This window comes from Armigeres subalbatus, chromosome 3 (assembly GCF_024139115.2).
Source record: "Armigeres subalbatus isolate Guangzhou_Male chromosome 3, GZ_Asu_2, whole genome shotgun sequence".
Taxonomy (NCBI): Eukaryota; Metazoa; Arthropoda; class Insecta; order Diptera; family Culicidae; genus Armigeres; species Armigeres subalbatus.
The window spans coordinates 322,866,519-322,893,819 of NC_085141.1; the positions used below are offsets into that span (position 1 = coordinate 322,866,519).

Consider the following 27,301-nt stretch of genomic DNA (forward strand, 5'->3'; position numbering starts at 1 on the left):
GGTCTACCAAACATCCAATGTCAACATCAAAAAAGAACCGCGAAAGCAGAAACTGGTAAAAAAAAAGTGCAACAAAACAGTTCGCGGACGGGAAAGCCATGCTTTTCCCAAAAAAGTAAGTGGAAATCTGCATTGGAGCGGCCGACATAGAACAATTTCAATATCTGGTTGTTCCAAGCCTAATCGGTGTAAGTTGTTTGTTTGTTTTATTTACAGGGAAACCAACAAAACCGGATCTGATGCGGCTTAGCATACACGCAGAAAAATTAATTTACATACGTTTTCAGTGCAAAACGTAAACAAACAAGCATAAATTCCGTACAAAAATATGGCTGAGTTGGGGATATTGACAAGTCGGATAACCTGTACATAAAAAAAATTTGGTTATGACAAAACAACATTATGGGTTGAATTTAACAAACAATATTGTTGAGCGATAAACGAACCAGTAGATTTCGTTAACTTTATTCCAATAAAAGGGAGTTACAAAATTCCTGCGGAATTATAAATAAGGTTAATGGTGATTCAATTTAGCACAAATATACTACAACTCACTTTTGGTGATTCGAATTCGCAATCGTTTTAACAATTCGTGTCGAAAGATTTCTCGTTATTAGTTACCTACTGATATTGAAGGGGTTTTCTTTTATCGAACTTAAGATGTAAATCATAAAAGGATCTCACCGCTGGTCTTTCAACTCTGATAGATGGATGGATTCAAATTTTGTCCCACGGGCTTAGCTATTCACCAGCTAATTAATTATGGTCGTTTTAGTATACTGGATGATAGGAAATTGAATGTCCTCACCTTATGTTAAGAACAGCCTGGGAATGCAAGTTAGCTGTGTTTTCTAATCCCGAATAAGCGTTAGAATTCACTGTAAAATCCCAGCTTTAATTTTACTAACTACAATGATAATTTGCTAGTTCAATTAGCTTTTACCTAATTTTGGGATAGCAAATAACTAGATCTTTAACAATTTTTGTGAGATATTTTGGCTTAAGTTTAGAAAATAATTCCTTGGACGTAGTTCAGTTTGTCAACAAAGGCTATCTTGTTTACGATGAAATACAATGCGCTGACCGCAGACTCGTCTTCTGACCTTTCGTGTGGCAGACAATCCTCTTTCTGCGGTTTGGGTGTGGATACGTTTAGACGATCGCGTTCACAGGAGTGGGCACGATGGGGCTCGTCGGATTACTGGACGTGGCGGGATCAACAAATATTGTTATTGGTGACGATACGCGAAGAAAGGTAATAGAAAGGAGAGGCAACCTCTAATAGAAGCCTGTGTGGTTGAATGGACGAGAACAAAAACGAAATCCTGATGGACGAAGGAATGATGGATAAATGGGACGGGAATATTTACTTACTGCGTCGGACGGAAGTACAAACTACCAGAGACGGCACTATCTAAGGACTAAAGGACCCAAATGTGAACAAACGCGGGATAAACAATTTTATAAGGATTTTGACGAGGACTGTACTGTACTATTACGAATGAGGAAGGGACAAAATTGAGAAAAAAACGGATTTACTTCAATCGACAAAACGGAACTACGAAAGACTAAGCATAAATAATAAATAACTTAAGTAATCAAACAAAAAATAAGTGAGGTGAGACGTCCAAATTTCGTATTCAGCCAAATGTCCTATTCGGCAAAATTACCTAATCAGAAAAAATACTTTCCTTAGGTATTTCCAAAGAGATTTTAAAGGAATTCTTAAAGAAATTTTCAAACTAATGTCCAAAAGAATTCCTGAAGAAATTCCTAAAAGATTTCGTAAAGTATTTTCCGAAGAAATTTTCTTGGAATTTCTCGTTTGAATTTCCAAATGAATTTCTGGATATATCTCCGAAATATTTTCTGGAGAAATCCATAGATGAAATTCCGAAAGAGTTCTTGGAGGAATGTACAAAGAAATTCTTGGAGAAATTTAAGAATGTCGGAAATGCCTTAAGGAGTTCCTTTGGAAATTCCGTTAGGAATTCTTGCTGGAAATTCCAGAGGAATTATTGGAGAAATTTCCGAGGGATTGGAATTTCCGATGGTATCCGAAGGAATTCCTGAAATAATTTTCGAAAGAGTTCTGGCAGTATTCTTGATTTTTTTAATAATCCTGGAGGTATTTCCTGAGGAATTATTCATAATATTTACGATAAAAATGTCGGAAATTAATTCCTAAGAATTCTTGAGATCATTTGAAGAATTCTGGTCAGTAGTGGGAGGGAGCAACACCTCTTGTTTCTCAGTGAGTAACAACAACTGTGGTGTGACTTACTAAAGGTCTGACTTATGCACAACGCGTCGTATTTGGAACTCCTTTGTGATACAAAAAGCGCAAGAGGTGGAGCCTATTTGCAACATCTTGCGGCTACAATGAAAATAAAAACACAAAAACCAATCGGGAATCGAACCATGGACCTTGAGATTTGCAACCTTCTACTATAACCATCACACCAACAATTCTATTTGGAGATTTTGCTACAAGTGCACTACATAAACAACAAAGTCATTTGTAACTTCATTGTACCTTATACGGAACATGCAGAGAACTGTCAAAAATAAAATACTGCTCAGCTGAGCTCAAAGTGTTTTGCAACATATCAGAAACATTGTCGTAACAGCAATGAACCGAAGTGTTATTAATTCTGCAACTTATCTGTTTTGTTTCTGATATGAAACACATCGAATTTTAAACCACCCAAGAAGTCAGATGGGTAGAATATTGCGACGCCACTTAAACGGAAATGAAACATTGTGATTTTCTGAAACTGGAAAGTGGCTTCAATGTGACTCGATGTATTTCCAGTGTCTTCAATGCAATTTATTAAGAACAAACGCCTATTTGAAAGATGTTGCGCGTGCTGCTTGGGTATGTTCCAGATCTTTTCCATATTTAATAGCCTTTGTGTGTAGAGGTTTAGGATTCAGATAGGACTCAATTTGTTTGTTCCAATCGGGATTGTTGTTCTTAAAATTCGTGAACAGTTCGTAGTACGACCTTCAGTGATTCTGATAGATATGTGCATTCTCCAAGCACTATTACCCTGATTTTTCGTCTGCTCACATATTTCAATAATTTCTTCTGTACATATTCCTAGGCACATTCTGTTCGTAGAAAGGATTGGCCATATCAGTAATATTCTGCGCGATTACATCCCAGTTGAACACGAGAGTATTGTCAGTTATCAACTGACGCAGCTCATAATCGGCGATATACAAATCAAAATCGATATTCTGCAGTAAACCGGAAATGGGTCTACGGCAACTCTGTTCCCTTCCTGTGATGTGTTTTTGAATTGCCGAATGTGGTGATGCTGTTTATTTAATCCTCATTTTTATCTTATTTATTTTACAATAAAAGTATGGTTATTACCTTCCAATATACGATTAAAACCGTCTTTAAGAAGTTCAGCTTTTTTAATGACATCGACCTTTGGGAAAGCAGCATGTTTTCGAACGCAACAAAGTTCCTTAACGCGCTTCGCTTTCCATAGTCTAGTTTTTTTCCGGTTTACTAATTCCCCATGCTTGAAGACTTAATTGGGACAGATCTGTAGTTTTACCTCATGAGGAACATCCCCCGGGTGAGAGCTTTGAAGAACAATGCCGACAATGTCCAAATACACATTCTTCGAATTTATGTAGCAAATGAATACAATATGTCCTCATTCGAAGACCGACTGCCCTTCCCGAAGTGGTCTGATTGAATTTCCTATGTAGTCCAGAATATCTCCCAAAGTAAGGCAAATCGTCTGGGAGTCAGGTTGCTTGGTCTCTGTGAACAGGGAAAAATAACCTCAACAAAGGTTATTTTTTATTGGCTTCACCTATAGCAGCAGAAAACACTTGAGACACTTATTTCTTAGTTGAATTATTTGGCACTAGATGTCGTAGGGGTTGCAAAAGTCATTCAAATTCGCCTATTACAGTCTATCCATTATCACAAAGTCTGAAGCAACATATATCAGGCCTAAGTAGAAAATTGTAAAAATGAACAAATAATTCAGCTAAGAAATCATCAAAATGATAGAGAAACTCAATTCAAATGTAATTAACAATTCGGGATTTGTTTTACTTGCTATAGTATATGATCACCCGAAAAATGAGTATTTTCTCATCAAAAATAGCTGTTAAGAATAAATAGGGAACGTTATAGGGAACGTTTATAATTCTTCTAACCACGAATTGCTGAGTCAACGAAACTTGACTATTTCATACGAGTGTGCGCTTACTGCTGCGTTGGCATTTCCTGTGCCTTTTGCGCGGCTCCATATTTCAAATTCATATCGGAAAAATATAGTCTTAGTTTAACTCTCATCGTGACCAGTTCTTTCATCCGAACCATGTTCGACAAAAAATCCAAAGAAGAAATAGTGATTAACACTTAGCAGCAACAAGCTGCTGCCTCGACAGTGTACCACTACACTGGTGGATGGGCAATTGACTTAATCGCGGGGTTCTTTGTAGTGATGGCGCTCATCGCCGTGATTTATTTTGTGTGGCGTTGCATCCAACGCGAGATTGACTTCAGAGTCAATCAGACAACTACCACGTGAATTAAGTATAATCCAAAACAATAGCTTTAGCTTCAAGAAACCACGACTGTGTCATCCGACCCCTTTACCATAGTCAACTGTTCGATTATTTTTTCTCAATTCACAACTGCTTTAATATTAGCAAAACTAAACTCTGATGAGATGATAAAAGACTGTAGGTAATTACAGATTTCTATTTGAAAAACTTACGAAAACCAACATCAAGCTCTATAAATTGATGGTAGAAAATTTAATTGAACATAGATAGAAAAGGTGTAAATCAACATTGTTTACACTTTGTAGATAGAACGGCACAAATTACGAGGAGCAAATTATATGACCGTTCTTTCACAGGCAATTCATTTTGCTTCGAACGTTGCAATAATGTGCTTGTTGAAATAGTGTGGATATATTTTCAATACCGCTTCAAACAACTTCTACGGAATTCCATTTATTCAACCAATATTAACCCGCTCCGAATTGAAAAGCGAAGTTTTATTTATCGTAAGTAGAATCATTTGTCATCAATTTTACTAGCCTGCGTGTACATATGTGTATCGTTATCCATCCGTTGCACTAACCTGAAAATAGATGACGACCTTGCACATGGCTTTGCCCATGAACCACGTCTCGGTCACATCCCAGACGACCGTCGGAGGCAGACAGAACAGGATCACGAAGAAGTCCGCCACCGCCAGATTGACGATGAAGATGTTGGTCACGGTTCGCATCGAGTGGTTCGTATAAACGGCGATGCAGACCAGCGCGTTGCCAACCTGGAAGAAGATGGATGGAGATGGTTGTTAAATTCTGCTTGTTTATAAATTAGTTTGAAGCACGCTGGATTAAATACCGAGGGCAGTCGATCAGAAGTGACTCATTCCAAAATTATTTTTTTTGTGCGGTTTGTAAGTTCATAACAAGTGTGTGGCGCATCAGCTCCGCCAGCCGCAAACACGATTGAGTTATTGAGTGCAAAACTATTTCCAATCAAGCTGTTGCATGTTTACGTGGTATGATGCCTATCCCCCGGGAAACACATCATTAGATAGCATCTCCATTCACAGGAACGTGCTTTGGATGGTTTGCCCTTCCACCTCCTCAGCTCGAAAGGCCTTTGAATGACTGACACCGAGTGTAGACCTTCTGTCGACCAATGTGCCACAGCAAAGTCCCGATGAGGATTGCGTGACGCCCTCCAACAAGGGACCGCATGATTTAAATGGAAAAACACTATCAACAGATGTTTATTTGTCACGAACATAAGCATCCACTTCAGCTTGTTGGTTTGTTTCATGCGGTTAAATCTGGATGGTTTTGAATGACAGGAATATAGCCCTAAGCGTGATATTGTATGACGGACTAGGGGATTTGAGCATCCCCCAAAGGAATTTAAATGTTGATTATCGGTTAGAAACAAAATGTTGCAGTATTAAAATAGATTTAAACAATATTTTATTTTTTTATTGCAACAATTTTTTATTCAAAACGTCGTTTCGATATCTCGAATCTCATATTTTCTGCTAAGTGACTAAACTTCTAAATCTGATGCAGAAATCATAAAAATCGTTTGGCACTAAGGAGATCTTGATGGTACGAGAGTCTAACGAACTATATTAAGCTTATTATTTACATTGTGTTTTTTTATAGCTTCTTTGGATTTTATTTTATACTAGCAGATCCGTCGAACTTCATTTCGCCTAAAATTGATTATTAATTCTCGAGTTATGCAGAAGTTTCTGTTTCATTTGTATGGGAGCCTCCCTTTCCAAAGTGGGAAGGGGTCACGAACCAACTTAAGAATCTTCCCCGGCCTCAAAAACCTCTGCATACACATTTTCACGCCGATCGGTTCAGTAGTTTCAGAGTCTATAAGGTTCAGACAGACAGAAATTCATTTTTATGTATATAGAAGATTTTCACTAAGACATTATTTAAGATTTTCAACGGCTGTTCCTTATAATGTCTTAACGAAGTTCCTGTAGATGTTTTTAGAGCGACGTTTAAGTGTTTTCAACATATTTAAATACTCTGGATATTAAGAACCACTGCATTTTTTCCGGATATGCTGCGAATCCTCTTCCAATTTTCACATAATCAGATAAAACGCCCCTTTGAATTTCAGAATGAATTATTGCAGTGGTACTAAATTTATTCCCGAAGGTTCGTTTTCGTTTTTTGCGAAATATAAACTTCTGTTGAACTCATTCATAAGTTGTACCAGAATCCAAAAGATTGAAAAATAATTTATGGGTCAAAATGCTTGGATTTTACAAGAAAGGGGTTCTTTTTTCAAGTTCAGTTATTTGGTAGGCTCAGGTGTGTATAACACTTTACGGAGCCACGTTTCTTTGTGATATGTCAATCAATATCATCTTATTATTAATTTAGTAAAAGAGGGATAGAAGCCAACGTACTCGTGGTGACTCGAGGTTGGATTAACATTTGTTTTGGTGGATGGGGCGTAGGATTCGGGATTTGGGAATTACAGCAGCTCATCCGGGCATTTGGCGTCAGGGACAGTGTGGTGTGTCGTTTTGCTCGAGGTATGGTTCGACTGGAAGCATCTTCCCGATGGCCAAGTTACGGAGCTCTACGGAACAGAACGACAGAGATAACACAACAAAAAAAATGAGGTTAGAAAAAAAAACAAAAGTTCCAATACAAAACCGAGAAATATGAAATTTTTCAAATGGCTTTAGAGATAACAGAAATACTTTAAGTGCTGACATCAAGTATTCAAATGGTAGGGCGCTGAAGTTCAAAATTTAGGGATGATTTATCTGTCAAGTAAAGTTATATTGTAAAAGAAATCGCCAAAATTTTATAATCGGACTAAAAGCAAAGTCTAAACCCGCAGAAATCTCACAATACACATACATACATAGTAGTTTTTGCAACTAGTTGCAGAGAGATTATTTCATCAGCACAAATACAGCCTGCTCTCTACATCTCGATGTTCTTTATCTCGATATCTCTTCCTACGTCGATGATTTCCTCAGTCCCTTCCCCTTCAATCTTCACACATTTGGGGTTTCTACAACTCGAAAATTTATATCTCTCTATCTCGATGTGTTCTGATCATATTATGTTCAGGATTCATTCTCCTTATGTCGATATGTTAAAATTTTTAGGCTACTAGAGCATTTTAGAACAATAACAAACATATCGACAACAGCAAAAGACATTTGTTTTGTTGTCGTTTTCATAGCAACGATCTTTTATCCACTTCAATTTTCCTTCCATTTCTCGATTTCTCCGTATCTCTATGGTCCCTTCAATATCGAGATATGGAGAGGCGACTGTAGTATGTTTATCCAAGGAGGCATGCTATTTTATGCAATGACGGAAAATAGGCTTTCATATCAGACCGCATCGTGCTTTCGTGCTGTGCGGTTCTTTCTCTCTTTGCGGAAGGAAGTTTTTAATACTACCCGAAGTGTACCCACTGATCCCGTTACGATCTTTGCAAGGACCCGTGCCTTCGTTTTACGTTGGACCCGTTTGCGGAAGTAAAATTCCGACAAGCGGTGGTAATCCTGCAGGGACACCGTTCTGGGAAAAAAACCTCTTAGAAGGTCACGTCTCCACGCTTAGCAATGAGCATTAATAAAAACAAGAGGAAGGGGGAGTCTCTGAATTCTCCACTTCCTTCAAAGAAACAAGGTTTCAAGACCGTCCTGCCTAAGCGCGGAAAAAATAGAAGGAAGCTGGAGACTTCAGATATTCCTTCTAAATCTAATGTTGACATTGTTTCTTCTCCTATCGAACTGAGCAATCAGTTCGATTAATGATGATTAATGATGATATTGAGCAAATCGAATCTACCTTTAGCCCATGTGATTCGATTCATGCGAAGAAACAAAGGATTCCGCCAATTGTGGTATCTGTTGCCGAGTTTTCTGGCTTTCGGAATGAAATCTTGAGTAACCTTCAGGGGATCAAGGTTTCATTTCAGATTGCTAGGAAGTGTGACTGCCGCGTTTTGCCGGGATCCTTTGACGATCGCAAACGTCTTCTTCAGTATTTAACTGAGAAGCGCCATAAATTCTTCACATACGACGACAAAACTGAGCGATTGTTCAAAGTCGTCTTGAAAGGTCTCCCCAGTGACGACAAATCACTGGATGAGATTAAAATTGAAATTTCTCAATTACTTGGATTTTCACCAGTCCAAGTAATTAAAATGAAAAAGAAATCCCACTCTGGAACTTCCCAGAGGGGCATTTCTCAAGAATTTTATTTAGTTCATTTTAACAAAAGTGAACTAAATAATATGAAAAGTTTGGAAAAGGCCTGTATTATGTCTCATGTCCGTGTTACATGGGACCATTTCCGCAGGCCTGGGGGAAATTTCCAAAACCCCACCCAGTGCCGTAAGTGCCAAAAGTGGGGTCATGGAACCAAACATTGTCACATGGATGCTAAATGCATGATTTGTGGTGGAACCTCTCACGCCAAGGACGAATGTCCTGTGAGAGAAGATTCCAATAAATTTAAGTGCGCAAATTGTGGGGGCAATCATAAATCCAATTTCTGGGAATGCCCTTCACGCAAAAAAGTTTTGAATTCCCGTGCAATGATGCAAAAATTGATGACGGGAAATTCCAATCGGATCCCAGATTCGACGGGTAGAAATTTTTCAAATGCTCAAATTTCGAAACCGGTTACTGGTCGAGCAATTCATACCCACCACAATTCACAAACAAATTTTACCGCTTGTCAACGGGTAGCAAGCACTTCAGTAAATTCAAATTTTTCCAATATACCTACGTATGCAAACATCGCTGCTGGTAGACAAAATTTCTCTTCTCAAAATAAGGTTTATACCCATGTCCCAACGGAAAATAATGGTCATGTTGCCGATTCAGGTAGCATGACTGCTTCCGATTTTGATTTTTTAATTGAACAATTGCGTCACATGATTGATGCAATGTTCAAAGCAAATACCATTCCTGAAGCTGCCAAGGTTGGTATAAAGTACACACAAAAATGTTATCGGACTCCGTTTCAATGGATCCAAATAATTGTGTGAAAGTTCTAAATTGGAATGCCCGCTCTCTAAAGGGTAAGGAAGATGAATTATTCAACTTCCTAACAGTTCATAATGTGCATATTGCCATTATAACAGAAACTTATTTGAAACCAGGACTCTCCATTAAAAGAGATCCAAATTATTTTATCTACAGAAATGATCGTCTTGACAGCGCCTGTGGTGGGGTCGCCATTGTCATCAATAGACGTATCAAACATAAATTATTTTCTTCGTTTGAAACCAAAGTTTTTGAAACCTTGGGAGTTTCTGTTGAAACAAATTTTGGTCAATTTTCCTTCATTGTAGCCTATTTGCCTTTTCAATGCAATGGGCAGCAAAAGAATTTGTTGAAAGCTGATCTTCAAATTCTGACTCGCAACAAATCAAAATTCTTTGTAATTGGTGACTTCAATGCCAAACACCGTTCATGGAATAATGCTCAAAGCAATTCCAACGGCAACATTTTATTTGAAGATTGTTCTGCGGGATATTATACTATTCAATATCCCAATGGCCCAACTTGTTTTTCATCCACTCGAAATCCTTCGACAATTGATTTGGTTTTAACGGATTCAAGTCAGCTGTGTGGCCAATTGGTAACTCATGCTGACTTTGACTCTGATCACCTTCCTGTGACGTTTGAAATTTCACAAGAAGCCATTTATAATCCAATCAGCTCTACTTTTAATTATCATAGAGCTGATTGGGATTTATATAAAACGTATATCGATAGGAATTTTGATGTTGATATTTCTCTCGATACCAAAAGTGATATTGATAATGCTCTCGTATCTTTGACAAATTTAATTGTCGAAGCCAGAGGCATTGCAATTCCGAAATGTGAAGTTAAATTCAACTCCATTATTATTGACGACGATCTTCAGCTACTGATCCGTCTTAAAAATGTGAGAAGAAGGCAATACCAAAGAACTTATTATTATTATTAAAATCTTTATTAAAGAGGTTTTTAGCCCAAGGCTAGTTCACCTCCGACCAAAGAACTCGCGATCCCGCGTTGAAAGTTATTTGGCGAGATTTGCAAAATGAAATTAAAAAACGTTTCGCTATTCTGAGAAATACCAACTTTGAGAATAATGTCTCGAAGTTGGATCCCAGTTCGAAACCCTTTCGGAAATTAACGAAAATTCTTAAAAAACCTCAAAAGCCAATTCCAGCGCTTAAAGAGGGAAATAAAATTTTATTAACAAATGGCGAAAAGGCTCAAAAACTTGCTCAGCAGTTCGTGAGTGCCCATAATTTTAGTCTAGGTCTCACTAGTCCAATTGAGGATCAGGTTACACGGAGCTTCGAAGACATTCTCAATCAAGAGAATGTTTTTGACCCTTCGTTGGGAACTAATTTGGATGAAGTGAGATCTATCACTAGAAAATTTAAAAATATGAAAGCCCCGGGTGATGATGGTATTTTCTACATACTTATCAAAAAACTTCCTGAGAGCTCTTTATCCTTTTTGGTTAATTTATTTAACAAATGTTTTCAATTGGCATACTTTCCAGATAAATGGAAAAACGCCAAAGTTGTTCCAATTTTGAAGCCGGACAAAAATCCAGCTGAGGCTTCTAGTTATCGCCCAATCAGTTTGCTTTCTTCAATAAGCAAACTGTTTGAAAAGATTATTTTGAATAGAATGATGGTTCATATTAATGACAAGGCACTTCAGAGGATTCAAAATAAAATTTTGAAAATGATTCTGAAGTTGCCTCCGTGGTATAGTACCAATGAACTTCATAGAATTTCTAATATTGAGACATTGCAACAAATGTCCAACAAAATAATTTCCAATTTTAGACAAAAATCGTTGCAATCTTCTATTGCAACGATTAACTCTTAGTATTAATTAGGTTAAGTTTAGTTTAAGTTGAAAACATTGTAATTCCTACATGGTTTATTTCAACCAGAGGAAAAATTCTAACTGCCAAAGGCAATTGAAATGTATTAATAATAACTAAAACTGTAACATAGCAAATAAGGATGATAGTGTTAAGAAAACACGGAACACCTAGTCTAAGAGATGAATGCATGTATTAGACAATTAGCAAAAAAAAAAAGCTTTCATATTAAAAATTTGTAACAAAATTGGCCGAACGGGTCATTCGCCCGAGTGGGTCATTTGGCCGAATATGCCATTTCACCGAAAAGGTCATTTGACCGAATAGATCATTTGGTCGAATAAGTCATTTGGCCGAATGGATCATTTTGCCAAATAGGCCATTTGGCCGAATAGGAAGAATAGCGGTCTCACTTTCAACTTCGCTTTACGCATTTCACACTTTTCACTGTGAAAAGTGAGAAGGCGAAGTGAGTAGTAAGAAGTCTCACTTCTCACTTCGCACTACTCACTTCTCACAGTGAGAAGTGAGAAATTATTAGTGCGAAGTGAGAAGTGAGACTGTGAGTGAGTCTAACATCTTACTTTTCACTCATCATTTCGCACGTCTAATTTTCCTTTTGCGTAAGAAGTGAGTAGTCAGAAATGAGGAATGAGAAGTGAGACGTCTCACTTCTTACTTCTCACTCCTCATTACTTGGCCTAATGGTCTGTTCGGCCAAATGGTATTTTCAACCAAACAACTTTCAGCCTATGATTTTCAGCCAAACGGCCCTTCCCCCTTCTAGTCGATTTCCTTTGCAGATTCAGGAGGAATTACGGGAGGAATTTATGGCGGAGCTCCTAGATAAACTTTGAATTTTCCTGATGTAATTTCAGAGAAAATCCTGGTGGAACTTACGGAAGAATATCAGAAGAAACTTCAGGAGAAACTACAGGAGAAATTCAAAGGATATGCTGTCAGAACTTCTGGAGTAAGTCTGGTACTTTCTGAGGAATTCCTAAAGAACTTTCCTGAAGAGTTCGGCAGAACTTCGGGAAAAAATCCTGGACGAACTTCCGGAGAAATACCTAACGGAACTTCGGAGGAACTCCTGGTGAAACTCCCGGAAGAATGCATGTCAGAACTTTTGGAGGAATTTCTGGCGAAATATCCGAAAAAATTCCTTGCTGGGTTTCTAAACAACGGAGGAATTTCAGATGGCACTGCTGGAGAAATTCCTGGCGGAAATGCCGAAGGACATCTTGGCGGAACTTCCGAAGGAATTCCAGGCGGAACATCCGAAGGTATTCCTGGTGCAACAACCGAGGGAATTCCTTGGTGGAACTTCCGCACGAATTCCTGTGAAACTTTCGGAAGAATTCATGTCGGAGCTTTCGGAGGAATTCCTGGCGGAACATCCGAAAGAATTCCTGGTGACTGCTGACACTGCTGGAGGAACCTGGCGGAGCTGCCGAAGGAATTCTTTGTGGAACTTCCGAAGGAATTGCTGGCGAAACATCCGAAGTATTGCGTAATTTCCGAAAAATCCCGGTGTTACTCCCGGAGGAATCCCTAGTAAAACTTCTTGATGAACTCCTTGAGGAACTTCCGCAGAAATTCACGGAGAAACTTCCGAAACTATTCCTGGCGGAACTGTCAGAGGAATTCAAAGCAGAACTACTGGAGGAACTCCCGGTACTCCCGGAGGAATTCTTGGCGAAACTTCCAGAGAAATTCCTGACGGATCTCTCTGAGGAATTTTAGTCAAAAGTTTCGGAGGAATACTTGGCGGATATGCTGGAGGAATTCTTGGCATAACTTCCAGAGGAGTTCCTGGCTGAATTTCCGGGGGACTTCTTGGCGACATTTCCGGAGGAATCCTTGCGAAGCTCTCGGAGTATTTCCTGGAAGAACTTCTGTTACCGTATGTGGTAACAACGTAGGAATCGACACACTTGAATATAGTTCATAGAAAACAATATTGATAATTTTGCCGGTTTTTTTTCATAAAAGTGTACCCAGCGTCCTATCCCTTTCCCTGATTTTCGCTCATGGAGCGAAACGAACGAAAAGGCAACGTAATATCCGCAGCCGAATGAACGAAGATGGGGAGGCGCAAAGGAGATGGTCGATTGAGAGGAGAGTCGTTTAGAGACAGCCGTGTACGTAGGATCGTAATCGGATTAGCGAAGAGAAACACACGCGGAAGGTTAATAACGACCGAAAACATTTTAAAGTCGACAAGTGGACAGTTTTCCGTGGCCGTTCTTCCATGGTAGCAGTACTCTTTTCAAGAGTTTCCCATTTTCCGAGCGACCCAAGAAAAGTGCCCACCAAGCGGTGCGGAAGTTCACCGGAAAATCATCAGTCTTGCTCGCCATCTCGTGACCAGAACTCTACAGCCTGGCTGACTGCCACCACCACTGCCACCGCCGAGAAGAAGCCCCGATGAATACCCAGTTGTCGGTCAATTGTCTAATGTTGCAGCCTCACCGGCTTTCAGTTCGTATATCTGGGAAGAAGCGACGACGTATTAGACCACCTTCCTCGTGTACAACACCGGCAGTCTAGCCAACTATCCTCGACCCACGAAGCCGAGAAAAAGCCGGTCTCGTCAGAAGAAACATCTAAGCGGCCAACATCCCTTTTTCCTTCGTTCGTGAAAACCTACGTCAGTTTGATTCACTACCCACGTGTCCACGATCCAAAGTCAATCCAAAACCATTCCAAATTGAACGAAAATCTAATTCGGGAAAGGGTCGTTTGGCCGAACAAACCATTAGGCCGAAATCCATTTGGCCAAAAGTCTTTTGGCCGAACGGGTCATCCGGCCGAATAGGTAAATAGGTTCAGTCCACCTTTCTCCAGCTTTCTTGTCGTAATGTCCCACAAGCAGGTAGATGGCGAACCCTGAGAATCTCAAGCTTGGAGAGCTAGTTTGGGACCTTTTAAAAGAATTCCTGGCAGAACTACCGGAAACATTCTTAGGGGAGCTTCCAGACGAAATGCTGGAAGAACATCCGAAGGAGTTCTTGGCCGAACCTCCGAAGATATTCCTGGAGAAATTTCTAGAGGATTTCTTATCTTCTGTAGAAATTCCTGGCGGGGCTTCCGCAGTAATGCCTGGCGCGACTTTCTGAGAAATTTTTGGCGGAACTTTCATGCAGGAACGTCCGGAAGAATTACTGGAAGAACTTCCTGAGGAATTCCTGGAAAATCTTCTTGAGAAATTCCTTGAGGAACTTTCGCAGAATTTCAGGCGAAATTAAGGATGAACTTCCCAAGGAATTTCAAATACAACGTCTCAAATAAAATTATCAAACTCTTTCTTTTCATAAAATCTTGATCTAGCAAAGGGGCGGTTTCCATTCAACAATAGTCTGAACCTTGCGTTTAAAATTCTCTTGGCTGCTGCTGCAGATAGTCGATAGCCACTCAATGATTTTCCGCTAAGACGCTAGCATTTAGAACGAACTTTCAGCACCGCTATTGATGTTGTAATACAGCAGCAAACGCCATTATTACAATCAACCCTTCCTTCCCATAAAATCTTGGGTAATTCTGAAATATTTGTTTCATGTGTTTCGATTGTGATATTAAGATATTTTTTAGTTTTGATTGATGTTCATGATAATAATTAAATTTTCAATTGACTGGAAACAATATTATACTTTATTGGATCTGATCTTGAACTGGATTAGTGCTGGACTGGAAATTGATCAGAATCTGGAACTTCTCTGGAATTAAATTGAAACTGATCTAAAACCTCATTGGAATTGGTTTAAAATCCCAGAAATGGATTGGAACTGGATTAAAACTGGACAAAAACCAGATTAGAAGTGGACTGGAATTCGACTTGAGCTGGATTTTAAAAACATTTGATTAACCCGTAAATGCCCAGGATGAACTTTTAATTTTGAAAACCATATATCTCTGGGGTTTTAAGAGGTTTTTACTCGCAATTTTCAAAAAAGTTCCATCCAAATCGTTTCCCACCTGTCCTGCGTGCGAGAAGCAAAAACATTCGATTTTCGACTGTGCTGTGTTCAACGGCAAGGACACGAAAGGCAGGCTGAAGGTGGTAACGGACAAAAGGCTGTGCAGCAATTGTTTCCGTAGTGACCACTTCGTCCGTAACTGTAGGTCGAAATTCAACTGCAAGCACTGCTCGAAGCGACATCATTGCACCGTTTGAGTTGGAAAAACAAGTTCCCGAAGCATGCGCAGAAAATTGCTCGGTCAGCTTGCCCCCCGTAACAACAGCTGTCACAGCCATCCCGACCCCGACGCACGAGATTGTATCAACGGTTGAATCGTCCAGCGTAATGTTAACCACGGTAGTCCTGATAGTAATCGACGTCTACGGTCAGGAACATATCGCCCACGCCCTGCTGGATACTGTATCCCAGCCCAATGCTATAAGCACAGAGAAACAGACGTCTTACTCAACACATGTTCCATCGTTTACCTTTTCAACGGTGGATTCATATTTTTGTAGGTGATCAATCGGCCACTGATGGCGCTTCCATCGATTTAACTTGTGTTTGACGTTTACGTACTACCGCCATCTGGTTGCCGCTTGTCCAAACACAGTGAATTTTGAATTGAGCGATAATGATTCCATGACGATAATTTTGATTGCATTTTGTTCTAAGGGAGACGTCTGTTTCTCTGTGCTATAAGTGAACGACTGTGTCAACTGCTCCATCTTCCACGCAAGGTCGTCGACGTGCCTATAGCTGGAGTGGACAGCATCGTCACGAACGCCAAGCAGGAATCCGCGCAGAAATCCGTTCCCGTGTCACCGACTACGCCGAATCCATGGAGTTTTTGGTTCTACAGAGGGTGACTTGTGATACCCCGTCTGCGTCGTTCTCGATCAGTCGATGGAAAATTCCCGAAGGAATTGCTCTCGCCGATCCCGATTTCAATACGTCTAGGAAGGTGGATATGATCCTAGGGGCTGCGAGTTTCTATTCGTTCCTCCAAAGCGGACGATTCCGCTTGCCTGAGCAAGGCCCCACGCTGGTCGAGACGGTATTCGGCTGGATTGTTGCCGGAAAATTCGAGGAAAACCCTGGCATCCTACAGTAACTTGTCATGTGGCGACAGTTACTACCGTGAGTGAACAGTTGGAACGATTTTGGCGAATCGAAGAATTGCATAGTTCGAGCTACCGGACTGTTTGTCGCGACCCGACCGGTCGATACGTCGTTCGTTTGCCAAAACATCCCGAGCACGATCAGATGATCGGTGCATCCAAATCGTCCGCCATCCGCAGGTTCAAGTGGCTGGAACAAAAATTGGCTAAAGACGATAACATGAGAACGCAGTACCACGATTTTCTGCGAGAATACGTGGCGCTTGGTCACATGGCTCCTGTGCAGGATGATGGGGAAAACATTTCAAAGGTGTGTTATCTCCCAACTGAAAGCCAACTGAAAGCGAAAGTGATCGCACAGTGTTTTTTACTGCCAGTCGTCCGATCGTTTGTTTGCGTTTTTTTTACGGTTTGGAGGAGTTTGTGTCCTCCGAATTGTACCGTGCCCGACCCCGAAGTTCCCGTGAAGCCAATCCGCTACCCGATCCGGTGGTAACTCGATCCGTTAGTCACCAAAGTCCATATAAGTCCCTAGAGCCTGTGCGAATGCTTTACCATTAAAATATGTCCAAATCAGATGTTCTAGGTTCTCCAAATTATCCGGGAGTTGAGATCAATTTGTCTACCATGTCAACTAAGCCTGATATTAAACCGCAGCAACCCAGCCTTATAAGCCCTAAGAGCACATGCGAATGCTTCATCATTCAAATAAGTACATCGCAGATGTTCTAGATTCTCCAAATTGTCCGGGAGTTGAGTTCAGTTGGTCTACCAAGTCAACTGCGCCTGATATCAAACCGACAACAAACCAGCATGTCCATATAAGTCCTATGAGTCGATGCAAATGCTTCATCATTCAAAGAAGTTCAATTCAGATGTTCTAGGTTCTCCAAACTATTCTGGAGTTGAGGTCAATTGATCTACCAGGTTAACAACACCTGGTAAAAACAAAAAGCAATCCAACTTGCCAATTTAAGTCTATTGAGCCCTAGCGAATGTTTCGATATTCAAATAAGTCCAAAGTTGATGTTATTGAGCCTACAAATTGTTCTGGAATTAAGGTCAATTAATCTATTCAAATTCAAATCGGGACCAAGTAGATGTTATTAGTTCTTCAAGTTGTCCTAAAGTTCAGATCATTTGATCCACCAGGTCAACTAGGTCTGGTGCCAAACTTATAGGAATCCAGCATGTCTATGTAAGTCCCTAGAGCCTTTTTGAAAGCTTTATTAGTCAAATAAGTCCAACATATACGTAAGGCAGTGTAATATGCCGAAGATCAGGCTTACAAGGAGGATTTTCAAGATTTTTACAAAACACACATAAGTTATTCAGAACTTTATTGCTTTATTTTTTATTCCATCATAACAAATTTATAATCAGTTCAATCAAAGTTAATTGCCTATTTCCGGGGATGAAACCACCCGACTTGGACATTAATTTACAATGTTGTCAAAAATCATATGTGAATATGTACGTTACGTGATTTGGAAATTGATTGATTGATTGATTTGGAAAATGTATTGGAGGTAAATTTATAATGTGTGTTCATTGACATGATTCACAAACATGGAATTGTTCCTCCGTGGAGCATTCCAGACATACAAAGCAGTTGCAACTAGCGCATCAAGTGTTTGTTTTCGACACTTTGCGCTTCGACCATCTATCACATCTTCGATACGGGTTTGAGATTTAAGTTTTTGAACATTAGGAGCTTTAAGCTTATCATACCCGTAACGCTGGGTAGATACCTCTTCGTGGTGTGTTACGGGGTAAGTTCTACCATGGTCACATTGCCAGCTACAGGCACATCCTGATCCAACGAATACCTTCCCAATATCCAACTCCGTAGTACTTATTCCTTCTCTCCCTAGTGACGGTACAGATAAGCGTGGCCAGGAATAGTTATTCTAATGCTTTTGTCATTTTTGTCATAGATTGAAATTAAGGACTACACCCACCTTGATTTCTGATAGCAATCTCGACAGAGATTTCAAAGGAAACATGAGTATCACTAGTTTCCAGTCCACGAAATAATTTATAGTAATTTATTTATTTTCCATAATTCATTATACTTATTTTTCATATTTCACTTTATTTATTTTTCATATTTTTACATTTTAATTTTTTAAGTTTCCATATTTTTATAATTTTATATTTTTACATTGTATATTTTCTTAGTTACGTATTTTATACCTTCCAAATCTTACACTTTTATGTATATTATTTTTCTGTATTAGAATTTTTATTTTATTATGTTTTTATAGTATCATATTTTCATTTTATTTATTTATTTATTTATTTATTTACAGTCTTCGACATATTTACATCGTACAGACTTATTTATTATATTTCTTCAAATTTAACATTACACCTTCTTATTTGATATTTAATGTTATAATATTTTTAAACTTTTATATTTTGTATTTTTGTATTGTCATATTTTTATAATTTTATGTTATTAAACATTCATATTTTAATATTTTTATGTTTTCCATATTCTTATATTTTTCCTATTTTTATACTTTTATTTGCTCACATTATGATGCTTTTTTATTTTTATATTTTCATGCTTCAAATTTGTTATTCTTGTATATGATGATATTTTTATACTTTTGTATTTTTAAATTTCAAATTCCGTGTTTTAATCTTTTGTATTTTCATATATTTCATATCTTTTTGTCATATATTTTGTATATTGATATATAATTTGCATATTTACATATTTCTATATTTATATGTTTTCGTTTCATATGTTTTTATACTTTCATATTTAAAGGTTATATATTTTTGTGTTTTAATATTTTTATATTATCTTATTTTCAGATCTTCATATTGCCATATTTTCAAAATTTTATTCTTTATTATCACTTTTTATATTTAAAATTTTCAATATTTTCATATTCTCATGTTTTTATGTTTTTTGTACTCATATTTTTGTATCTTCATTTTTCAATTTCACGTTTTCATATTTTTATATTTTCATATAGCAATTTTTATCCTCTTATTACATTATATTTTTATGTTTCTTATTTTCATATTATAAAATTTTCATATTTTCATGCTTTTATATATTTATATTATTGTATTATGTACCTTCATATTTTCATGATTTAACATTTTCATAGTACACTACAAAACATCCCAGGAATGAAAGCTTCACAACCTGCCATGTAACCTTTATGCAGACGACGTCCTGGCACATGACCTGCTATCTGATACTCATAACATTCTAAATAATAATTAAATTCTTTACAATTTCCAGCTTCTTCTACAAGAGATGTACATCCCGAGTTAACTTTGGCTCCTAGTTGATGTTATATTCTACAAATATATATAAAATTTGATATAATTTCTTATTATAATGTTATTCATTCCACTACATATTTATATACAACTACCAAAATAAAAACTTAAAAAGAACGCGGTGCGTATGGTACGGTATGTCCACGCATCCTTCAACCCCTGTAGATTCGTGATATGTATCGTGTTGAAGTGACTACTTGAACACAATACATCTCGAAGAATCATCTCTGCGGCAAACACAACGCAGTGGGCCTGGCCGCTTTGAAGTTTATGTCATACCACTGGTATGCTGTGAGCCTCAATATTGACAAGAAAAATTATTGGGCGTCATCTAACTCAATGATTTTCCAGGATGCTTTCTTTGTACTGGCTGCGTTTGTGTTCGATTAGATTAGATTAGATTAGATTAGATTAGGAGCTTTAAGCTTATCACGTTACTTCCAAATGATAAATGTTTGCGAGAAACTGTGCAATAACATTTTCTGCAAACCATACAATCAATGTTAGTACTTTCTGCGCATCTGGTGCAGTTTTTTTTTATCATAGAAGTTTTTCAAAAATGTTTGGATTCCTGTGGATAGATCCTTCGGAAGATGACCAGATGCTATACGATCTATCATGCGATATACTGTTCAGCTGTTCAGCAAGAACTCGTAAAATTCAGGCTGTTTTTTTCCGTTTCATTCGGGAAATTTTGATACGAAAACCATGTAGCCATGCCATGCAGATACGTCAATTGCTTCCTTAAATTTTTTTTTTTCGACCAGACTCTCGATCTTCGGGACACTGTGGTTGATCTGGTTCGTTGGTCGCTTACTTCGAAACCATCTTTAGTTTTAATATAGTAGGTTACAATTTCCGGTTTTTGTGCTGATTCCAGAGTTTTCTGTTGGCGGAACTGTTTTCTAGTGAGAATGTTCACCGGTTTTTTCCTTTGCGTTCAAAAAAGGAGCATAGATTTTTTGCCCATGAAAAGCTGTGTAAGTTGTTTACTTTCTTTACTTTGAATGAATTCCGGTGGAATTTCGGGTTTATTTGCGCGCATTGTCCCAGTGTAGATGGTCTGACAATTCCACAAGTCTTCAGCGAGCTGCACTGATGTAAACAAATTGTCAGCGGTAACCTCCCGCCACTCACCTATGTACGGGGATACAAGGTATACAATGACAACCCTACTACCTGCCCGGATAGTATTTTTTAATGTGGCATAATTTGCTTCCATGAGTCGATATCGAGTCATAGAACATCGGCTCATGGAAGTTTGACTGTAATACATGCACGGATGAATTCCTAAACTCTTGTGAATGCTTCACTATTCAAATAACTTCATAATAGAAATCCTTGGTTCTACAGATTGTTCCGGAGTTGAGATCAATTGGTCTGCCAGTTCGACTATGTCTGGTACAAAACCAAAAGCAACCAAGCACGTCCATATAAATCCCTATAAACGTAACGACTGATTGACTATTCAAATAGGTCAATTACAGATTCTGCAGTTTAGATCATCTGGTCTACCCGCTCAATCAGGACTGGTTCTAATTCGAAAACAACCCATCATGGCCTTAAAAAAGTTTTTGTTACATTATTTGCACAAATCTCATGGATTGGAAAAATGGATTTTCATATGGCCGAGTTGCCGAATAATATGCAATTACATGCGAGTAATAATTATTGGATCGACCAATCAACAGGCTTGAAGGCTTCTGAATACGTTTCATATTAAGTTTTAACTCCAATCAAGTGACTAATTAAAAAAGTGAAATCTGTGAGCATCTCTGTACGGAAAAGTGTATTAAAACTTGTTTTCAATTACGCCGTGAGAGGAAAAGAAGTACAGTGATAATCGCGGAGGGACATCAAATGGGCACGAAACTGCTGATCTATGCCAAAGTTTGAGTCGACGTACATAGGAACCAATGAAGAAATATGTTCATTATGAAGGAAAGTTAATTCTTATAAGTCGTGAACAGGATACTAATTTGAATATTGAACGACGCAATTCGTAGCATTCGAATGTTGGTGGGAGAAGGGGAAGGGGAAACTTGTGGGCGAAACTCATTAGCGGACGGGTACCATACTGACTGCCCAGGATGCATTTATTGGGGGGTGTTCTGACTTGTCAATATCCCCAACTCAGCCATCTTGGATTTTTGTATGGAATTCATGCTCGTTTGTTTACGTTTTGCACTGAAAATAAATGTTTCCCCACCCGCGCTGGTTATTCCCATCTATTGACGAAGTCAATGGTACGAAAGGGCCTTGCTGACTGCCATCGTGGTACTCTTCCAACTGAAACTAGACTGGAACTTCACTTGAATTGAACGGAAACTAAGCTGTAACTAGATTAGAAGTGGCGTGGGATAGGACATGAGCTGAATTGAAAAACGGATTGACATTGGAGTATTCTCAATGTAGACTGGAATAGGACTGCAATGCGATTTTACTACAGCTGGAACTGGGCTGAAACAGGACTTGAGCTAAACTGGCACCGGTCTGAATCTGAACTGGAACAGCCGAGGAACTAGGTTAGAAGAGGTCTGGGGAGAATATGACTAAAACTGAATTTGAATAGAGTTGAAACTGCATTGGAAGACTTCAACGGGTCTGGATCAGCACTAGAAATTAACTGGAGCTGGAACTGAACTGAATCTGAACAGAAACTGAACTGGACATTAGATTGGAACTGGACTAGTACTGGTCTGGCTCAAGACTTGCACTGAAATGGAATTGGATTGGAACTCCACCGGATTGGGACTGAAACTGCACTGGAACTGTATAGAAATTGGATTGGAATTGGACTGAGACTAGGTTGAAATTAGACTGGAATTGGTTTGGATTTGTACTTGAACTAAACTGGACTGGGACTGGATCTGAATTATATTGGATCTGATTGAACTGAGCTCGGTTTGGATTGGAACATTACTGGAATTCGATTAAAACCGGCCGATTAAAACCGAACTAATCTGGAATTGGTCTGAAATGAATAAAAAAATTGAACAGCAGGAGTGCTGTTTGCCCCCACACCACCTCCCTAAAACTATTTCTTTAAAAAGTGGGAAATCAGATAATTCTGTTGGCCTGTGGTCAATATTCATTTTTAAATTCTGAAATTTTGAGCCGAGCTACAACATCTACTGACAATGTAATTTCAACCCAAAAAGGCCAACAATGACCGGCCCAGAAACCATAATAAAGAGCACAATGAAACTTCACCACTGATTGCTCAGAATGGTATTGGAATTTATGCTCTCTCTCAGGAAGAACATTGTTCCGCTGCTGTCCATCGAAAGTGGGGCGCAAAATTTTCCATTTTCTCTGCAATCAAGCAGCGGTGAATGTCCTCCGGTCCCTTTGGTGGTGGTGGTCGGTTATTCCGTGACCCGCTCTGATCGTTGTTTTTGTTGCCGGTCGCATAAAATCAAGCTCATCATGAGAATTAATGGTGTTGAATTCCTCTGTCGGGCAGCAGTAGATTAGCTTTTTTTTTGTCCCAATCGAATTGAGCTGTTTTTGTTTGGGTCGTTTTCTCATCCTTGAACGACCGTTCAATGTGGGTTGAGAGAAGATTTCGAATCAAGTGAGTTTAATCCTGGTAAATTATTCCCTGCTCGATTTACAGTTTTTTCTCGGTTCAGATAATTTGCATTGTAATAGCCCCTGATGATGGTTGGGAGCTACCACAATGAAATAGAATTAGACGAGGATTACAAGCGGCTCAAGACAAAAGGAACGCTGTTTATGAGAATCCATAAATAAATTAGGCACTGACATTAAGAAAACTTTGGTATTAATGTATACGACTGTGACAAAATGTGGAAAAAATGAAGCCATTGTCCTTGGATTTGTTGGTAGGCCATTCAAACTAGTTGATTTGTCGCAAAATGAAAAGAATTTGAGTACATTTTTTTACATGCCTACTCACTACTCAGGAATCGACTTGAATTGAAATCAGTTTGGAAAGCTAAATTTTAAAGGGTGATACTAAGCGATATTTTAACAAAATTTCAAAAAAATCAAAAGTTGTCCGCTGCCTTCTCATTGAGTGGTGTGCCCTTGAAAATGTGAGAGAATTAAGTTTTGGATTCTGTGATGCTTGCCCTGAAGAACTCATTAAAACGTTGCATTATGCCAATTTTCCAACTCTTGGTATATGTAAACGAAGAAAATCCCACGACGAATCGATTAATGAGAAAGTCTTGCAAATCGGTAAACCATTTCATGAATTATATTCCTCAAAGGAAAAGTGAACTAATTTTTGTATATAGAAGAAGAGGCCCGGAAGCCTCCTTTCAAGAGGCTTGGAAGCCTCCTTTCAAGAGGCCCGGAAGCCTCCTTTCAAGAGGTCCGGAAGCCTCCTTTCAAGAGGCCCGGAAGCCTCCTTTCAAGAGGCCCGGAAGCCTCCTTTCAAGAGGCCCGGAAGCCTCCTTTCAAGAGGCCCGGAAGCCTCCTTTCAAGAGGCCCGGAAGCCTCCTTTCAAGAGGCCCGGAAGCCTCCTTTCAAGAGGCCCGGAAGCCTCCTTTCAAGAGGCCCGGAAGCCTCCTTTCAAGAGGCCCGGAAGCCTCCTTTCAAGAGGCCCGGAAGCCTCCTTTCAAGAGGATCAGAAGCCTCCTTTCAAGAGGCCCGGAGGCCCGGAAGCCTCCTTTCAAGGCCCGGAAGCCTGCTTTCAAGAGGCCCGGAAGCCTCCTTTCAAGAGGCCCGGAAGCCTCCTTTCAAGAGGCCCGGAAGCCTCCTTTCAAGAGGCCCGGAAGCCTCCTTTCAAGAGGCCCGGAAGCCTCCTTTCAAGAGGCCCGGCGTCTCCTTTCAAAAAGCCCCGAAGCCCCCTTTCCAAAGGCCCGGAAGCCCCCTTTCAAGAGGCCCGAAAGCCCCCTTTCAAAAGCCCGGAAGCCTCCTTTCAAGAGGCCCAGGCCTCCTTTCAAGAGGCCCAGGCCTCCTTTCAAGAGGCCCAGGCCTCCTTTCAAGAGGCCCGGAAGCCTCCTTTCAAGAGGCCCGGAAGCCTCCTTTCAAGAGGCCCAAGCCTCCTTTCAAGAGGCCCGAAGCCTCCTTTCAAGAGGCCCAGGCCTCCGTTCAAGAGGCCCGGAAGCCTCCTTTCAAGAGGCCCGGAAGCCTCCTTTCAAGAGGCCCGGAAGCCTCCTTTCAAGAGGCCCGGAAGCCTCCTTTCAAGAGGCCCGGAAGCCTCCTTTCAAGAGGCCCGGAAGCCTCCTTTCAAGAGGCCCGGAAGCCTCCTTTCAAGAGGCCCGGAAGCCTCCTTTCAAGAGGCACTGAAGCCTCCTTTCAAGAGGCCCGGAAGCCTCCTTTCAAGAGGCCTGGAAGCCTCCTTTCAAGAGGCCCGGAAGCCTCCTTTCAAGAGGCCCGGAAGCCTCCTTTCAAGAGGCCCGGAAGCCTCCTTTCAAGAGGCCCGGAAGCCTCCTTCCAAGAGGCCCGGAAGCCTCCTTTCAAGAGGCCCGGAAGCCTCCTTTCAAGAGGCCAGCCCGAGAGCTTCCTTTCAAGAGGCCGGTCCAGAAGCCTCCTTTCAAGAGTCCCGGAAGTCTCCTTTCAAGAGGCCCGGAAGCCTCCTTTCAAGAGGCCCGGAAGCCTCCTTTCAAGAGGCCCAAGCCTCCTTTCAAGAGGCCCGGAAGCCTCCTTTCAAGAGGCCCGAAGCATCCTCTTTTCAAGAGGCCCAGAAGCCTTCTTTCAAGAGGCCCGGAAGCCTCCTTTCAAGAGGCCCAAGCCTCCTTTCAAAAGGCCCAGGCCTCCTTTCAAAGGCCCGGAAGCCTCCTTTCAAGAGGCCCGGAAGCCTCCTTTCAAGAGGCCCGGAAGCCTCCTTTCAAGAGGCCCGGAAGCCTCCTTTCAAGAGGCCCGGAGGCCCGGAAGCCTCCTTTCAAGAGGCCCGGAGGCCCGGAAGCCTCCTTTCAAGAGGCCCGGAAGCCTCCTTTCAAGAGGCCCGGAAGCCTCCTTTCAAGAGGCCCCGCAGCCTCCTTTCAAGAGGCCCGGAAGCCTCCTTTCAAGAGGCCTGGAAGCCTCCTTTCAAGAGGCCCGGAAGCCTCCTTTCAAGAGGCCCGGAAGCCTCCTTTCAAGAGGCCCGGAAGCCTCCTTTCAAGAGGCCCGGAAGCCTCCTTTCAAGAGGCCCGGAAGCCTCCTTTCAAGAGACCGGGAGCCTCCTTTCAAGAAGCCCGCAAGCTTCCTTCCAAGAGGCCCGGAAGCTTTTTTTTCAAGAGGCCCGGAAGCCTCCTTTCAAGAGGCCCGGAAGCCTCCTTTCAAGAGGCCCGGAAGCCTCCTTTCAAGAGGCCCGGAAGCCTCCTTTCAAGAGACTTGGAAGCCTCCTTTCAAGAGGCCCGGAATCCTCCTTACAAAAGGCCCGGAAGCCTCATTTCAAGAGGCCCGGAAGCCTCCTTTCAAGAGGCCCAGAAGCCTCCTTTCAAGAGGCCCGGAAGCCTCCTTTCAAAAGGCCCCAGCCTCCTTTCAAGAGGCCCGGAAGCCTCCTTTCAAGAGGCCCGGAAGCCTCCTTTCAAGAGGCCCGAAGCCTCCTTTCAAGAGGCCAAGCCTCCTTCCAAGAGCCCCGGAAGCCTCCTTTCAAGAGGCCCGGAAGCCTCCTTTCAAGAGGCCCGGAAGCCTCCTTTCAAGAGGCCCGGAAGCCTCCTTTCAAGAGGCCCGGAAGCCTCCTTTCAAGAGGCCTGGAAGCCTCCTTTCAAGAGGCCCGGAAGCCTCCTTTCAAGAGGCCCGGAAGCCTCCTTTCAAGAGGCCCGGAAGCCTCCTTTCAAGAGGCCCGGAAGCCTCCTTTCAAGAGGCCCGGAAGCCTCCTTTCAAGAGGCCCGGAAGCCTCCTTTCATGAGGCTCGGAAGCCTCCTTCCAAGAGGCTCGAAAGCCTCCTTTCAAGAGGCCCGGAAGCCTCCTTTCAAGAGGCCCGGAAGCCTCCTTTCAAGAGGCTCGGAAGCCTCCTTTCAAGAGGCCCGGAAGCCTTCTTTTAAGCTTTTTTCTTTAACCTTTTTTTTTCTTTTCTCTATTTTCATAAGGCTCGAGCAGCTCTTTTCAACATGCTCGGAAGGCTCTTCTCAAGAGGTTAGGAAGCTCTTCTTCAAAGAGGCAAGGAAAAGTGGCTCGAAAACCGCCTTTCAAGAGGCGTAGTAGCTTTATTTAAAGAGGCACAAAAGGTTCGTTTCAAGAGGCGTGGAATCCTACTTTCACGAGGCTCGGAAGCTTCCAATAGTCAAAAAAAGTTCTGTAGGTAGCTCGATGTATGAACTTAATTTGAATTGGAAAGTTTCACGGAAAATGCAAATTTCAGGAAAGTTTATGGAGAGCCATATATTCCGTTGGTTTTCATGTCCATTTTCCATATATCCTATGAGTTACGCTTATTTGCATTTACAGCAAAAAAAACAATTAATGCAAAAGTTCGAAGGGGTACTTTTCAAGAAAAAGGTTGAAAACCACTGCTCTTTATTACTCACACCTATTTTCTTTTTCCTTAATCTTATTCCCGTTTCTATTTCTATTCATATTCTTA

The 27,301-nt window shown here is 40.6% G+C and overlaps 1 protein-coding gene across 5 annotated transcripts in view; it reads right to left on the reverse strand.

Moving 5' to 3' along the window:
- Window positions 1-27,301, reverse strand: part of LOC134225484 (neuropeptide SIFamide receptor-like) — a 734,184-nt gene that overhangs the window by 330,051 nt on the left and 376,832 nt on the right. For all 5 annotated transcript variants that reach the window (XM_062705590.1, XM_062705591.1, XM_062705589.1 and 2 more), the window contains one exon: window positions 5,126-5,320. In XM_062705590.1, the coding sequence (XP_062561574.1) occupies window positions 5,126-5,320 (195 nt within the window). The remainder of the gene's footprint in view (window positions 1-5,125; window positions 5,321-27,301) is intronic.